Source organism: Parus major, chromosome 13 (assembly GCF_001522545.3).
Source record: "Parus major isolate Abel chromosome 13, Parus_major1.1, whole genome shotgun sequence".
NCBI classification, from domain to species: domain Eukaryota; kingdom Metazoa; phylum Chordata; class Aves; order Passeriformes; family Paridae; genus Parus; species Parus major.
The window spans coordinates 1,041,014-1,056,690 of record NC_031782.1 but is presented as its reverse complement, the minus strand read 5'-3'; the positions used below and the strand labels follow the sequence as shown (position 1 = coordinate 1,056,690).

General features: G+C 45.8%; 1 protein-coding gene across 1 annotated transcript in view; it reads left to right on the top strand.

Moving 5' to 3' along the window:
• Positions 1 to 15,451, top strand: part of NDFIP1 (Nedd4 family interacting protein 1) — a 22,455-nt gene extending 7,004 nt beyond the window's left edge. The window contains exons 2-8 of the mRNA XM_015641474.1: positions 8,828 to 8,950; positions 9,676 to 9,806; positions 10,646 to 10,733; positions 10,902 to 11,026; positions 12,634 to 12,700; positions 13,257 to 13,362; positions 15,290 to 15,451. Coding sequence (XP_015496960.1) covers positions 8,828 to 8,950; positions 9,676 to 9,806; positions 10,646 to 10,733; positions 10,902 to 11,026; positions 12,634 to 12,700; positions 13,257 to 13,360 — 638 coding nt within the window. The 3' untranslated portion in view covers positions 13,361 to 13,362; positions 15,290 to 15,451. The remainder of the gene's footprint in view (positions 1 to 8,827; positions 8,951 to 9,675; positions 9,807 to 10,645; positions 10,734 to 10,901; positions 11,027 to 12,633; positions 12,701 to 13,256; positions 13,363 to 15,289) is intronic.
• Positions 15,452 to 15,677: the final 226 nt, after the last annotated feature.

Sequence of the window (15,677 nt, the reverse complement as noted above, 5' to 3'; positions counted from 1 at the left end):
CCCGGGGCCGGTGTTTGCTCTGGCCTGGGGCCGGGTGTTTGCCCGGTCCCGGGGCCGGGTGTGTCCGGGGCCGGTGTTTACCCAGTCCCGGGGCGACCTTGGCGCAGGGCGCTGACCCCGCCGGTCATTTCCCCCCCAGGGCCGGGGAACGGTCTCGCCCCGAGGTTACCGTTAGTTTTCTTCCATATTTTACGTGTGGGCTCCTCTGAAGTCCTCCTAGGCCAGGGGCTGGCCTTAAAGAGCTCTCTCGGGAATTCGGGTCATTCTTCTCTTCCTGCCTCCCGTTTGTCTGCAGTACCGGCCCCAAGGCAAGGGCCGGGTGTCGGCTGGGCCCCCGGTGTGACCCAGTTCTGGCAGGCGCCTTTCTCACAGCAGACATGGAGAATTCTTTACTTAGAGTAATGGAGAAATCCCTCAAAACAGCAGACAGCTCGCTCCTGCTGAACCGAGGCTCTCCCAAGAAATCGCTGTGTTGTGACTTTTCCTGGGTAGCATTCCCAGCGTGGGTAGGCTCTCTCTCGGCAGAGTTCGAGATCCACCCTCCCATGGGATGGAATACTTGTCTCATCTGACAGCTGCAGGTCTCCGTGGTTTTACATACTGGAATTGTGGAAGTTAAGTAAAACTTAGGCTTTTTTTTCTTTTTTCTTTTTTCTTTTTTCTTTTTTCTTTTTTCTTTTTTCTTTTTTCTTTTTTCTTTTTTCTTTTTTCTTTTTTCTTTTTTCTTTTTTCTTTTTTCTTTTTTCTTTTTTCTTTTTTTTCAATGCAAAACAGATGTGCTCACTTCCAATGACAAATCTCTTTGTGTTGTTCTGGGACCTGCTAGGGACAGATAACCAGGGCTCTGCACTAATCGCCTTTCCTGGCAGAGTCCTGCTGCTGGTGTTGACCCCAACAAGTGTCTTTACAAATGCCTTTTCCCAAGGGATCTGCAGCGTGTCCCATTGCCCAGAGCCGTGGGGATGAGGGACAGAATCGCTGAAGGAGCCCACTGCCTGGTGTTACCTGGCTGATGGACACACTCCTGCTTTCCTGTGAGAGGGCTGTGTAAAGCTGTTGTTTGCCAGCTCAGTGTTGTTTCTGCTCACACCTCGGGCAGACCCAGGGCAGACTCATCTGCGGAGCCCTGCGGAGATTAGGGAGCCAGGGCTGTGCCAGAGGATTTGCACTGCTAAAGACAAGCACATAATGGAGGCCTGTGGAGCCACTGGTTTAACTGGAGTGAGAGGCAGATTCTCACATGTAAATGTATTTACTTTTGTGCAGCTGCTTAGAAATTGCTTCTCTTCCTTCGCCCTCTGCCAGAACCCAGGTATTCCTGTTGTGAAGTGTGTTATCACTTAACTGGCCCCTAATTCTTGTGTTGCTTCAAAAACCCCGCAATCTGTGGAGATGCAGTTGGGATTTAGATAAAGAGAAGATGAGAGAATGGGAGAGTCTCTGTAGCATTGAAAGTGTCTGGTTTTCCCCCATATTTTGAAACTTACTGTGTGTGTGTGAAATGTACAATAATGAATGTACCATATGCCAAAGAAGACAGACTGATAATGAAGCAATAATTGCAAGGGCTCCAGGTGACTACAGGACCCAGTGGAGGTAGCTGGAGAAATTCACAAGCAGCTCATTTCATACTTTAAATTTTTGGATTATAAGTCAGTGGAGGAATTTTTAAAGCTTGATCTTTTTGGGTGATGGAGTAATGCATTAATGGAGTTGGTTATGTAGGTAAGTGGTTCCTGTACTGGTAGATGTGATTTTGACTGTCCAAGTGTGCCAGGGATGTATAACTCTCACTCTGGTATGGGTATCCATGTATCCATGTGTGTGTGGAAGCAGCACTGAGGAGTGGGCACTATGGACCTGTACAATATTTGTAGGATTCCTCAAGTGCCTGTATTTTCAGGAAAAAAAAAAAGGTGAGAGTTAGTGACCATGAACCGAGCACAACAGAACTCGATACCCGAGTTTGAGACCTGTGTGTTTCCTCTCCTACCCCTTCCTCAGCCTTGCAGGTGGGATGTGGGAAGGTGGGAATGTGGGCTGTGCTCCATCAGCAGCCTCTTTCTTCCCTGCAGGCTCCCAGCCCATGTCCATTCACATCGTGGGCAGTGTGCAAGGGGTGTGCACTGATTGATTTTCCAAAGCAAACTTCCTAGCCCTGGCTTTGTTCAGGCATTAGATAATCTGCTAAAAAGTGGCCTGCAGTGATGGCTTTGGGTGATGTGAGTCTCAGCTCAGTGCTGAGGAAGTGCAGCTCCATGTAAAATAAAACTAAAACTCTGGAGAAGGGATTTCAGCCTCCCTGACCCCTTCCATGGGGAGCAGGGCTGGGACAGGGTCAGACTCTGGATCTGGATCCTCCTCTGCAGGCCACGTGCTGGGGCTGCGCTTGTGGAGGTGGCAATGGAGAGGTTTGGGAAGAAGGAGAGCTGCAGCCCGCCCTGGTGCTGTTATTCCAGGCACTGCTGTGTCCCCAAAAAGGGCCACTGAGAGGCTGCTGTCATTTCAGTCTGCCTTTGGGAAAGTTAGACAGGGATGTTGTTGGGATTAGGGGGTTTAAAGCCTTTCCAGCATAACCCTGGATTGAGGGTTCAGTTGGCAGAACTGTATTTCATCCTTGGAATAGAAATGACCCTCCATTCTGGAAAAAATAGCCCAGCTTTAACAGGTTTATTTACACTCTGTGTTTTCCAGGCATGCTTTGCACTTGGAGCATTCGAAAATATATGTGAGGTGTATGAGTAATGTAAACCCACCTAGGAAATGGTGGGAGTGTTAAATAATGAGGACGTATTCCTTTTTAAGTGCTGTGTCTTCCTGTTCCACTTGTTGAAGGTTTACATGGATCATGAATCATTCCACAAAGGGAGGTGTCAATGGGAAAAATAAGGAAGAAAGATTTTTCCATTTGTTTGTTTTTTGTTCTGTGAAAACTGTAGAAGAAATGCAGTGCTGGAGATAGAATGGGAATAGAATTTAAATCCATGAAGAAGCACAATGCTTCTTTAATATCTGGGGAGGCTGGAAGGGAACAGGGAGGCAGATATCAGTTGCTGCCTTGTGTGTACCTTGTGTTTAATTTTTCAGCTGGAATGGGCACACAGCTTAAAACTAAAAAACGAGAACATCCCAAATATTTTCCTGTCAGCAATTAGAATCAGAAATGTCAGTGAATGTTTCCTCAGTGAGGTCCTTGCAGTGTGCAAGATGTGCTGGCTAAAGATAAGAATGGTAAGAAAAGTTGCAGGGTAGGTTGTTTGCATATTTATTTATATATTTTATTTGTAAGGAGAGTAGGAGATGCCATTGACATAAACCCTGTATAATTAGAAAAATTGCAGAGTAAAACTGTTTGTGCAGCCTCTGCTCTGAGGTTGTGCTGAAGTTGCCCCATGTTCAGCCTTGGTTGTGCTCAGGTGACTAAAATCTGGTTATTTTCCTCTGAAACGTCCACCTCTGTAGGCAACAGTACCTGTCAGGTAAGTTTGCAAGGGTTTAGTGATTCTGTGTGGAAAAGTTATTGTAGAATTTAAATATATTCTGTCCCTAAAACTCAGAGGATGTGGGAAAGGCAGGGAAACAGCAGCAGTGTCATCTCACAGCTTGTGTAGCAGGAGAAAATAGCTTTGCATGCAAACTTTTAAATGCAATATTATCTCAGGCATCAGGATGGTGTTGAACTCTTGAGCTGGGCTTTTTTAGTAACTTTTCTCTCATCACTGAAATTCAGTGGGGCTCAGTTCAATTCAACCCCATTGGGAAGCAGCTATAGGAACAATCCCTGGGGGCTTTGGATTGTTAAATGCTCCCAGGAGATGAGGAACCTTTTTCTCTGGGTTTGGCATAGTAACCATACAGAAAGCAAGGAGCAAAAGTTGTGTGTGTGTGTGAATTCTGATCCTTTGTCATTGGGACGAGTGAGCAAAATTCAGTAATGAGGGATATCCAATCATTCTGTTCCTGCCTGTTGTGAAATATCCAGATTTGATCTATGGTGGCACAATGGGAATTTTTTTCCATTGAAGATACTTAACCTTCTTTATATGACCATTTAAGAAATGTGCTATTTTATAATGTTTAGAAGTCTTACTGTAATGGCCTAAAGTCCAGAAAAATATTAATCTGATTCTAAATATTATGAGAAGGCCTTATGCTTTAAGTGTGGGAAATTTATTTACAGCTATCCAAGATTAAAATCTACTTTTTCCATATTAAGACCTTGATCTCTCAAGACTAAGGCCAATGTGTGGCCACAGGTTTGTGCTGGCCCAAGTTCTTGTTTCCAGTGTGTCCAGCCCAGCCTAACTCCCTGTTTGAACAGAAACAGGGGGATTAGACCAACTTGTTTCCCAGGACATCTCTGTGGTGTCAGGCCCTTGGCTGCAGTGAGTCAGAGGACAACACCCTCGGGAGCACAGGTTGTTTTTTATGGACCTAAAATAGGTTTTGATTTGTGGTTTTGCCTTTTGGTGGCTCATGGGGTTGTTGCCATCAGCTGGACGCTGCTGGTGGTTCCTCTTGGTGCTCCCTGGGTGCCAGGGAGCTGCTCCAGCTGGGGAAGAACAGGTTGGTTTTGGGAGTGGAGGCACAGTTTTCAGTCCTTTATTAAAAGGGAGGAGTTTCTCAGAATCTCAAAGTCACTCAGGTTGGAAAACCCCTCCCAGCCCATCGAGTCCAGGCTGTGCCCCATCCCCACCCTGTCCCCAGCCCAGAGCACTGAGTGCCACCTCCAGGAATTCCTTGGGCACCTCCAGGGATGGGCAGTCAAACCTCCCTGGGCAGTTCCAGTGCCTGAGCCCCCTTTCCATGGAGGAATTCTGGGGCTGGCACGTGCAGGGCTGTCCCTCCCAGGGCTGGGCTCTGCTCAGGGCTGGCTCCCCAGCACGAGGCTCGGCCAGGAGCATCTCCCCAGGGAGGGTTGGCTCAGCACAGGTGCCAGATGTGTCACCTGAGAGATGCTCAACACACCTGTGCCAGTGCAGGAGACACTCAGGGCTGTCACTGCTCCGGGGAAATGGGCTGGAAGAGCCTACAGGAGAAAACAGTTATTTGCTTGTCAGGGAGAGGGCTGAAGGGTGTGGGTTGGCTTGTCTGGTAGCTTATCATTATTCCTGCTGATTAATAAGGTGATGTTAAGTTACAGGAATTTGCAACAACTTCGGGCAAAAGTCAGGATTTTAAATCAGGGTGTGTTTAATTAAGTAAAGCAAAAGTCAGTAAAAATAACTCTCCTTTTCAGAGTTGGCAGTGACTTTAATTTACTTCCAAAAGGCTGAAGATATGTAATGATATGTGATCTATTGCTAAGGCCAAGCCTATAGTAATGCTGATTTAGTGTACTAATGCTGATTTAGTGTAAAGAATATTTACATCCATTCTCAGAACTTGGCAAAGGGGAGTTAAAAAATAAAGATTCAAAACTATGTCAGCAGCCCATATGCTGAGTTTAGGAAATTTGGAAGAATTAACCAATATATTTATTGGAAGTGCTTTCTTCAAAGTTTGCATGGAAATATTTCCAAACAGCTTGGAAGATTTCAGCTTTTATGCTGCTGTACTGTGTATTTTCATGGGACAGGTCTTGGTCAGGGCAAGTGGCAACCAGAGGTGATGTCAGCTCAGTGCCAGGCTTCTGATGCTGGGGTTTTTTTTGAAAATAAATATCCCTGGGTGTTCTATCAGTCAGCTTTCTGTTGGTTTAGCAGTCTGGTGAAAAAATCCCAGCCAAACTGTTGTTTTAATAACTGCATGCATGCCTGTAAAGACTGCCTTATTTTTTAATTCCACAAATAGCAGAACCTTGCCTGAAAAGCTAAAATCCATCAGTGAATCTAGGAAAGAATTATCCCACAGCCTCAGCAGAACAGACTGAAGTCAGATGCTGCTTTTAACCAGGTTCCCTGGGTGCTGAAGCCTCGGGGGAATTCTCTGGGAGCCGAGTCCATACCTGGAGCTGTGCAGGGCAGGTGGGAGCCAGGCTGGGCCAGGGCAGCAGTGTGGCCCTGCGAGGCCTGATGAATCATTCTTCCTGTCACATGAACCTCCCTGCTCTGCTAATAGGCACTTAGTTGAATTTTAGATGCCTGGAATCATTAAAAAGGCTGGAAGGCATTTGTGTACCTTGTCCATTAGAAGAAAAATATGTTTTCTATAACTGTAACCTCCTACAGCCTCGAGCTCAACTTCAGAAAGTAGCTGCATTTTTTGTGTCATTATCCATTACCTGAATTGGGATGTTTGAAGGCAGCAGTGAATTCAGCTGCTTTCTCCCACATGACATTAGTGGAAGAACATGTATTCCTTTTTACTATTGAAAGAAGAACCAGTGGTAGGAGTTAATATTCCACTCAATATCTGTGTCCTCTTTTGTTTCATTTCTTCCAGTGTTGTCACATGTGGTTCTTTCCTCCCCCCTTCCTGGTGACTGTGCTCTCAGTCTCTACCTGCCTTCTTTCTTACAGGCATGAGGGGTTGAATTTCTGCCTCCCCCTCACCTGGAGGGCAGGTAACAAAAGGCAGGTGGAATCCAGAGTGTCCCAGCTGTGACAGGGCCTTTCCTCCTGTTAATAGACCAGGTCCTGCACAGGCAGAGGGAGAAAAGAAGTACTGAATTTTCATGGATAGACTGACAACAAGCATGGTGGAGCATTTTCTGAGAATTCATAAACTACAAAGCCGGGGGAATCATGGAATCACAGAATGCTTTGGGTTATGACCTTAAAGATCATCTTTTTCTACCCCTGCCATGTCCAGGGATCCAGGGGCAGCTTCTCTGGGCAGAGATTGACTCAAGCAGTTTGGTTCTGTGTTTTCCTGTCCCTTCCATTGTGCCTCATGCTCTGTGCAGCATGGTTTGGGATTTCTGGAGTAATGCTGTTTTTCTAAAACAAAATTAAAGCATGTTCTAATAGGCAATTACTTCTCAAGTTAGTTTGCACTTCTAATGCTGAGCTCCATGGGGTTTATAAAATGAGGCATTTTTGTTTCTTGGAAAGGCTTTGAGAAGACGAAGGTGCCTTGCTGTGGTGGGAGCTGCTGCAGCTCCTCCTGCCTCTGCCCAGTGCCCTGGGGCTCCGTAAAGCTGCAGGTGAGGCAGGTCCTGCCACCTCCACCCCCAGGGCCTCACACCCCAGCATTGTTTGCTCTGCTTCACATCTGGCCAGGGAGCGGCTCTGGGGATGTGTGCTGCTGACAGCTGGGCTGGGAGCTGCTCCTGCCAGAACACGGATTAAATTTTCATCCGGATCACTGATTTCTCCTTCTTCAAGGAAATGGCTCAGTGTTGTCATGTGAGGACTTCTGAGCCACAAAGCTTGGGGCTGACCAGCACGCTTTTCTTTTTCCCCCCACCTATTCTGTTTAGAAAATGTTCCTGGGGAGCAGAGTGGGCTTCAGCTGCCGTGGAACTGGAGTGCAGGACCGTTGTCATCTGTTGACCACTGTTGATGTCGTGCTCTGCTGTTTTGCTGCACCTGGACTGGCAGATTTTGTTCTGGTGCTTCCCAGTGTTGTTTCCTCCCTTTTCCCCCTCTCAGCTGACCCATTGGACCTGCCAGCAGAACCACTCACTGTCATCTGCTAAGCCCAGTTAAGACTTTCTCAGAGGATGTGGATATAGTGTGATGTGGAACAGACTATAGATTATAGACTTTCACTGGCACAGAGCAGCTGTGGCTGCCCCTGGATCCCTGGAAGTGTCCAAGGCCAGGCTGGACAGGGCTTGGAGCAATCTGGGACAAGAGAAGGTGTCCCTGCCTATGGCAGGGGCTGGAATGGGATTTAAGGTCCCTTCCAGCCCAAACCATTCTGTAATCTTTGATGTTAAGCAGCAAAAGGAGTAAAACTCCAAACCACAGAACACTTGGATAGCCCAGATCTGCATTTAGAAGTGTGAGCTGATTTATTTTCCCCTGATAAGATGTACAAATAAGAACATCCCCCTACGCCCTACACCCCCTGTGTTAAATGCTCAAGGAGAATGGCAACATGTCTCTCCAAAGGAAAAAAAGCAAAATATCCTGGATGGCTTCAGGAGCAACTGTGTGTGATTGCAGGAGGGAAGGCTGGAGGAGACATTGTTTAGTGGTGATTTCAAAGGAGAGCAGTGCCTCCAGCTCAGCCCAGTGCTTTGGTCTTGAGGTGCTTCTTTGAGGTGAGCTGTTCTGCAGAACACCTTGGAGCTTTTGCTGCTGAGGCGGTGGAAAATGGAAGGAAGGGAAACATGAGATGGCAGCTTTAACCTCCTTTCTGGCCTGGTCCTGCTGCCTCCCTGATCAAAGCTGCCATGGCACACCTGCCTCGTGTGAGTGGTGCTGGATCTGTGATAGCTCCTGGTTATTTATACAGAGCCTGTGGGAAGCACAGTGCACAAAATAAACCGGCTGCTTTTCAGTCATGCAGTGTGAAAGGTTGAAGGGAAATGGCAACATTTATACTTCTGTGCATCATTATGTAATGTATCCATGGAAAAAACCTTCCTTAGGAAAGGCACAGGCAGCAATGGAGCCTTTTGTTGGGTATCTCACAGCATTGCTTGGACTAAAACAGATGCAACTGCAGCTCCTAAGCAATGTGAGCTGAGGAAGTGCCAGGGAAATGGAAAGGTACTGGGGAGCTGTGTGCTGTGCTTCGCTGGAGTCCGGGTGTGCGAGGAGAGGATTTAAAAACAACATTAAAACTGAGATGGAAGATTGATCATTTCAAGTGGGAATGCTTCAGAGGGAGGCTGAGCAGCTGCTCTGTGTCCCGTGGTGCTGCAGAGCAGTCTCCTTCCAGAAGAGTCTGTTGTGTGCAATTAAAGCTGTGGGGGTGATGTCAGAGCTCTGAGAACCCCCCCTAACCCTGGTGTGTGGTTCTGTTCAGCTGCAGAACGAAGAGGAGCCGGGCGAGGCCGTGCCGGTGGTGAGCGATGCCCCTCCGCCCTACAGCAGCATTTCTGCAGAGAACACAGGTACTCACACCGGGCAGAGGGCTGGGCTTGTCTGCTGCCACTGACTGCTCTCCTCATCCACGGCTGGCACTGCAGCACCTTCCCAAGCTGCGGGGATCAGGATTGATCCACACAGCCTGTTCGTTGGTACTTGTGGTTTAGGAGATGCAATTTGGCTGCGTTCATCTGATGTCATCCCATCTAGGGGTGTTCAAGTTACAGTTCGCAGTGTTCTCAGTAAATTGAAGACAGTTCAAAATCAAAGTGCTGTGAGGGTTTGTGGTTCCCCTCTCATTATCTGGCATTTGGATGATGATGTGCCCCTTCCTTAAAGGATTGGTTACTTAAAAGGGTTTAAAGAATTCACTTTTCCTGTACTTTCCAAAAAGTACTTCCTAAGCACTTGGTCATAAGGATGGGACTTTGAATCATCCTTCTCTCCTGTCACTAATAACTTTAATAACCACTTGGATCTGGAAACGTGACTGTGTGTGAGTATCCAAGTCAGCAGAGGCACAGCATGTGGTGTTGTTTTAAGCAGAAGTGCAGCCAGACATGTTCAGGGAGTGTTCTGTGGGTTGCTGGCTATCAGAGAAGGTGCTCCTGTGCTTTTCACTTTCTGCTCTGGGATGGATGGAAGGGTGGGGAATGGGGCTCATTGGAGGTCACCTGGAGCACTGCTCATTCCCAGCACGGTGTTCTTAAGCAAGTGCTGAGTTCCCTCCTGTGTAACTGTTTTTGTGCAGCTTATTTTGACTACAAGGATGAGTCAGGGTTCCCGAAGCCGCCGTCCTACAACGTGGCCACCACTCTGCCCAGCTACGACGAGGCCGAGAGGACCAAGGCTGAGGCCACCATTCCCTTGGTGCCTGGCAGGGTGAGTGTCCCTGGCTGTCCCTGCACTGCTGGGTCCAATTTCAGCTTTAACTCCTGCCCATCATCTCCCTTGACTTTTAAAGTTTGTGTTGGGCTTTTTGTGTTTTTGAAGCTTTCTGGAGTGGTGATGTTCCACACTCCTGAGAGTCCTGTGGCTTTTTTCTTTTTAATTTTCCTCTGAGCACTGTGATGATGTCAGACATCTCAGCAATGCCAGCATGTGCTAGCCAGATTAGCTTGGCAAGCTGACAGAGGGGCTGTACTGTATCCCTGTGCTCTGACACTGGGGTGTTTGTTGGTTTTTTTTTTCATTTTTCAAAAAGATTTAGGATTAATTCTTCAGCTGTCTGGCATATCTACCCTTGATACTCCTGCTGCTTACTTAGTTGGCTTTTTTGGAGGTCAGTGTAGCTGATACAAGCACGATAAAACCATTCTGTCAGAATTATTTCTTTTTGTCTTTTCAACATTGTCTCTTGTTCAGCCATTCCCTCCACCCCTGCTAGCATTAGAAGTCCACTGCTCATAACACTTCTTCACAGAAGCCACATTCCTTGCTGAGATGATAATTTTTTGATGAGTTGAAGAATTCTTCACAGTGAGAACAAGAACATGCTTGACTATGTTAAAAATAAAGATACATTTCCTATTCTATAGATAACATTCCATGCCCTGCACCATTTCAGGATGAGAAATGGGAATTTTCTCGTGCTTGCATTTGTAGCCTTTTGAGATTTAGGATTCCAGCCCTTTTTTTGAAGAGTCACACCATGAAGTGGGGTTGCTGTGTGGCCTGGGCTGACCTCAGTCCCCCATGTGCTGCCTCCCTGTGCTTTGCAGGATGATGACTTTGTGACACGGGATGACTTTGATGACACTGACCAGCTGAGGATAGGAAACGATGGCATCTTCATGCTGACTTTCTTCAGTAAGTACCTGAAGGAATGAAGTTTTTTTCCAAGCAGTCACCCAAAATACTTTGGGTCCCATTTATGTTTATGTAGCACCAGGAAAAACCTGTGTGCCAAGGGGTTTATGGTTTTTTTCCTTGGAATGTAAAGGTGTCTCCACCTGCTGCTTTTCTCCTGTTTTTCAGTGGCATTCCTCTTCAACTGGATTGGATTTTTCCTGTCTTTCTGTCTGACTACTTCAGCTGCAGGACGATATGGGGCCATTTCTGGATTTGGTCTGTCTCTTATTAAGTGGATCCTTATTGTCAGGGTGAGTTGTGTGGTGCAAAAGCACATCCACAGACACTGATACTCTTTTTCCCTAGCAGGTTTTTATGTCATACTGAAGTTAGTGATGAATCTAGGTTTTTTTTTTAAATAATGAAATATTTCTTGAGCTACTTATTCACTAAGAAAAGAGCTTTTTCATAATTACATCCTGTTTATATACTGGAATTACAATTGTAGTAAAAGAAAGGAAAGATTGTACATCCAGATATGCTTTGGTAATGCTCCATCCCTGGAATTGTCCAAGTCTAAGCTGGACAGGGATTCCTGGGATAGTGGAAGGTGTCCCTGTCTGTGCCAAAAGAGAGGAGCTGTAGGATCCTTTCCAACCCAACCCAGTCTGGGATTCTGGGATTCATTCTGAGTGTGTCTGACAGTGTGGCCTGGATCAGAGTGTGCATTTGTGCTGAGCAGCAGCAATGGAAAATCCTGGGAAAACATTAACCCAGGCAAAGCCAGCCCTGCTTCGGCTCTGCAGCCTGCTGTGCCTTTGGCTCTCCTCTGGAAATAAGGAAATTCTCTAAAACGCAGGATAGCTGGGGAGGAGAGGGAAACAGGGACATGGGGAGGAGCAAGGGCTGGAGCAGCAGTGGGAGAAGGCCGTGGGTGCCCTCTGGTGCAGCCTCCCTGCGGCACAGGAGCAGGGACCCGGAGCAAGCCGCCGTCCTGCTCTAAGTTTTTTGGCTCTTATATTTCTTGGAGGGATTGGGAGAAAATATTTCCATCAGGAAATCTTTATATGGAGCCTGTGAAATGATGGTGCACAGACATTCCTGGCTGAAAGATGAATTTCAAGCAAAGCAGCTTGTTGACTGTAAGTAGAAGTAGAGAGCATTAATGTCAGAACTGTCACTTCCTACCCTGTCTTTTGGGGCTGGGAATTCTAATTTGTAAATGCAGCATCTCTTCACTTTTCTGTTGACAGTTTTTTGGTCATCGTGGTACAGAGGTGTTAAGAACTATTTGCTGGATTAAGAGAGGTGGCAAAAAGAGGTGACATTATTTCTGGGTTTGATTTACAATAATAGATTTATCTTTTATTAGGTTTTAAACTTGAGTAGAACAAACCCAGAGGAATGATACTGTATTTATACTGAAACTGTGAACTTCAGTGCTCTCACAGTGTTGGTACCCTTCATTTAATAGCAGTAATTTTCCCAATTGGGTATCTTGTCAATGGGTTCCACAGATGTGGGATTTCTTTCCCAACTGTTACACCATCCAACCTGAATGTGTAATGAATGTGCTGCAAGCCTGCTCTGCCCTTTCAGAAACTGCAGCTGTGCTTTGTAAGCATCCAGAACACAATTTAAACCAGGAATATTTGCCAGGAGTGTCCTTGTGCCCCACTGATTGCCAGAGTTGATAGCTGGGTGTTGAGTCTGTCCCATTCCCCTTGTTAGAGCTGGTGCAGAAAAACTGTCAGTGACAGTTTGTGGAGGAAACTCATTCCTGCAGCTGGTGAAATGCAGCATTCCATCAGATCTCTTGTGTGCAGCCCTGATCTGGTTACTGCTAAAATTGCTGGGAATAGATTTTGGTTCACAAATTTCCATGTGCTCTAAGCTGTATTTTTTTGCTGTTTTTCAGTTCTCCACCTATTTTCCTGGCTACTTCGATGGCCAGTACTGGCTTTGGTGGGTCTTCCTTGTACTAGGTGAGTGTCTGGGGAGGGGGGTAAAGATGCTTAAAAGCTCTGTAAAGTCATAATTTTGTGAACATTCCTGCCTGTTAAATACGTGTGTGTAGATGTAAAGATGAAATGTGAGCCTCATGCTCCTCTGACTGAGCACATTCAGGGTTTAAAGGCACATGTAAACACTGTCTTTCTGTTGCCAATTCTTGGTGGCAGCATCCAGAAGTCAAGAAGAGAATAATGCTTGCAACTGATGTTGTGTCTGCTCTTGCATCCTAAATGGAAGAGTGGATTGTTGCCTTCCTCATTTCATTTTCTTTTTCCTTCTTTGGGAGTGACAGGATCTTCTTTGGAGTCAAAAGTTTTATGATTGCCCAAGCAAAGTTTGTTTTTGAAGTTACCTGAAGTGGAAAGATGAGGTGTTATTGCTACCAGAAATAATTACTCTGTGTGATCAGCTGCTGTGGATCTGTGCAGTGACAAGGTCCTTCTGTAGTGGTGGCAGGAGTTCAGCTGCTCCCTCTCCTTGAAGAAGCAACACCTGTGTTAACTGGACAAATGTGTCTCTCCCCTGCAGGTTTTCTGCTGTTTCTCAGAGGATTTATTAATTATGCAAAGGTTAGGAAGATGCCAGATACGTTTTCCACTCTCCCCAGAACCAGAGTTCTCTTTATTTACTAAAGGTAAATTTTCTGCTTTCCTGAATTTATTCTGCTTTGATTTTAACTCTATTTAGTGACTTTTCTATGCTACACTTTCCATTGCTTGAGTATTTTTAGAACTCAGGGAAGCAGGGAGCAGTTGTTTCTTGGTATCCCCTACCCAACCCCTGAGTCTGCAGAGCCCAGACTGACCTGGTGGGAGGCAGAGGAACACTGGACATTTCTCCCTGAGTTTATGCAGTGAGGAATTGGATATTCTTTTGATTCCGTGCCTAGATACTGAGAGAACAAAACCTGTGCCCCTTGGCACTGCAGTGTATTGGGCAAATGTGTCTTTGAGAATAAATCACATGCCTGAAACACGTGGTGTGTCCCAAACCCGAGGAGAGGTCACAAAATGCTGTTAGAGGGGCAGTGCCTTTGGCTTGTGTCCCAGAACAAGCAATTTGTCTGAATTGTGCTGTTTGAAATTGCTGCCAGGTTCCTGAAGAAGTGACACCCTTGCACACCTTTGCTCTCCTCAGACCTCTTCCACACACCTGAGCTGAAAATCTTGCAAAAACCCGAGTGCCTGGGAGTCTTTTGCTTCAGTGCTGAGCCTCAGCCTGGCTGCTCTAATGGGACTTTAAAGGAGGAGGCTTAAGTAGCTGAAGGCTTGTAGCATAATTTCCTGCTCACAGCAGATAATGGCCTGGCATTAACTGTCCCTCCCCGAGGGGAAGGAAATCCTGGAATAGGTTGCTTCCCAGCTGGGGAATGCAACATGATTCTCCCTTTAGAAATATCATAATAACACTCCATTTCCCCAGACAGAGGCAATTGCAGCTGGGACAGTCAAAGAAACCAAACCAACCCCAGCTTTAAATTGGGGGTCATTAAATTGTTGAGATTTGAAAACCGAGCCTTGGGTTTCCAAATGCGCTTCCCTTTTATTAGAAACTGCAAATTGCCCACGATTCTACTTCATTTCCAGTCTGTGAGGAGAACCTGCAGCACAGAACAGCCTTTGTGCAGTGTTTTCCTCTGGTGATAGTGTGTAAAAATAGTTCAGCCAATTTCTTTACGTGTTTCAGTTCTGTTTAACAAAGTTCTGGTTTGTGACATCCTCCAGGATCTGTAATATCCTCTCAGATTCCTGCTGAGTCACCAGAGGGTTGATTTCCCCCAGTTTCTGGTTACAGAATGTGAGCATTTAAAGTCAGCTTTATCTCTGTATTTTCTCTGACTGAACAATTTTTTTAAAATTTTGCCCTTTTACCAAGACTTCATTTTTTTATTTCCTAAAGGAGCTCTGTGGTTTCTTTTTGCACAGACTTTTCCTATGTTTGAAATTTGAAATTGCAGTTTTAGAGACCTGGCTTCATTCCTTGCTTGTGGAGGTGTAGAGTGTTTGAATTCCTACTTACGTGTCATTTCAGAGCATTTTCAAAAAGCACTTTTTCTTTCAGATATGCTGAGATAAATGTCCAGAATAATTAATAAACATTACAGCTTCAATACTTCCTCTGAAAATAAATCTTTAATCCTGAATTCTGAGTGAGGAAACCACAAAAACCTCGGATTTTTAGTGTATTATTGTTCTTAGATGAGATTTCCTCTTCAGGGTGTGATGCAGAGGGCACAGTGAGGGGTTATTTTTATTATAGAGCGAGGATAGTTTTTAGAAAATTAGGAGGGGACTAATGAGTGCAAACCAGAAAATACAGCCTGGTGAAATGAATCCTGTGGAAAGCTGGAGTTTACTATTCCAGCTGTGTGTGCAGACACAATCCTGGTGTGATCCTGTAAAATACACACAGATTGCTGAGCATTTTGCTGGAGTCACATCATTGTGTGCTCAGACACTTCATAAGCCCTCAGACATCCTGTGCTGTGTGAACGACATCCTCCTGTTATCCAAAATAACCCTCTGACTGCAGTTTCGGTGTTCAATATCCTTCTCCAACAGATGTTTTCTGGCAAATGTCTTCCTGCATTAGTGAAATCCCCCCCCAAGAAGCAGCAGGACACCTGCAGGAAGTGAATCAAGGCTCTGGAGCAGAAGAAAAAATAATCACCTGCTTTAAAATAAATAAATAAAAGTACTGTTGGAAAAAGAAAAAAAAAAAAAGGAGAAGCAGCATTTCTTTCTATTTGTTTTTAGGTGTAAAATTTTAATAATTAACGCAGAATTCTGTAATTGTTGACTCATTAGTGGCTAATGTTTGAAGCAGCTCTTGCAGTGAGTCTGTGGCGTGCTGATGAAGGTGTTCAGCCCCAGTTTGTGGTGCTTGGGCAGCAGGAGCCGAGCTGGGGCCAGCAGGGGCCAGGCTTGCTTTAGTTCCTCCTCCAGCCTG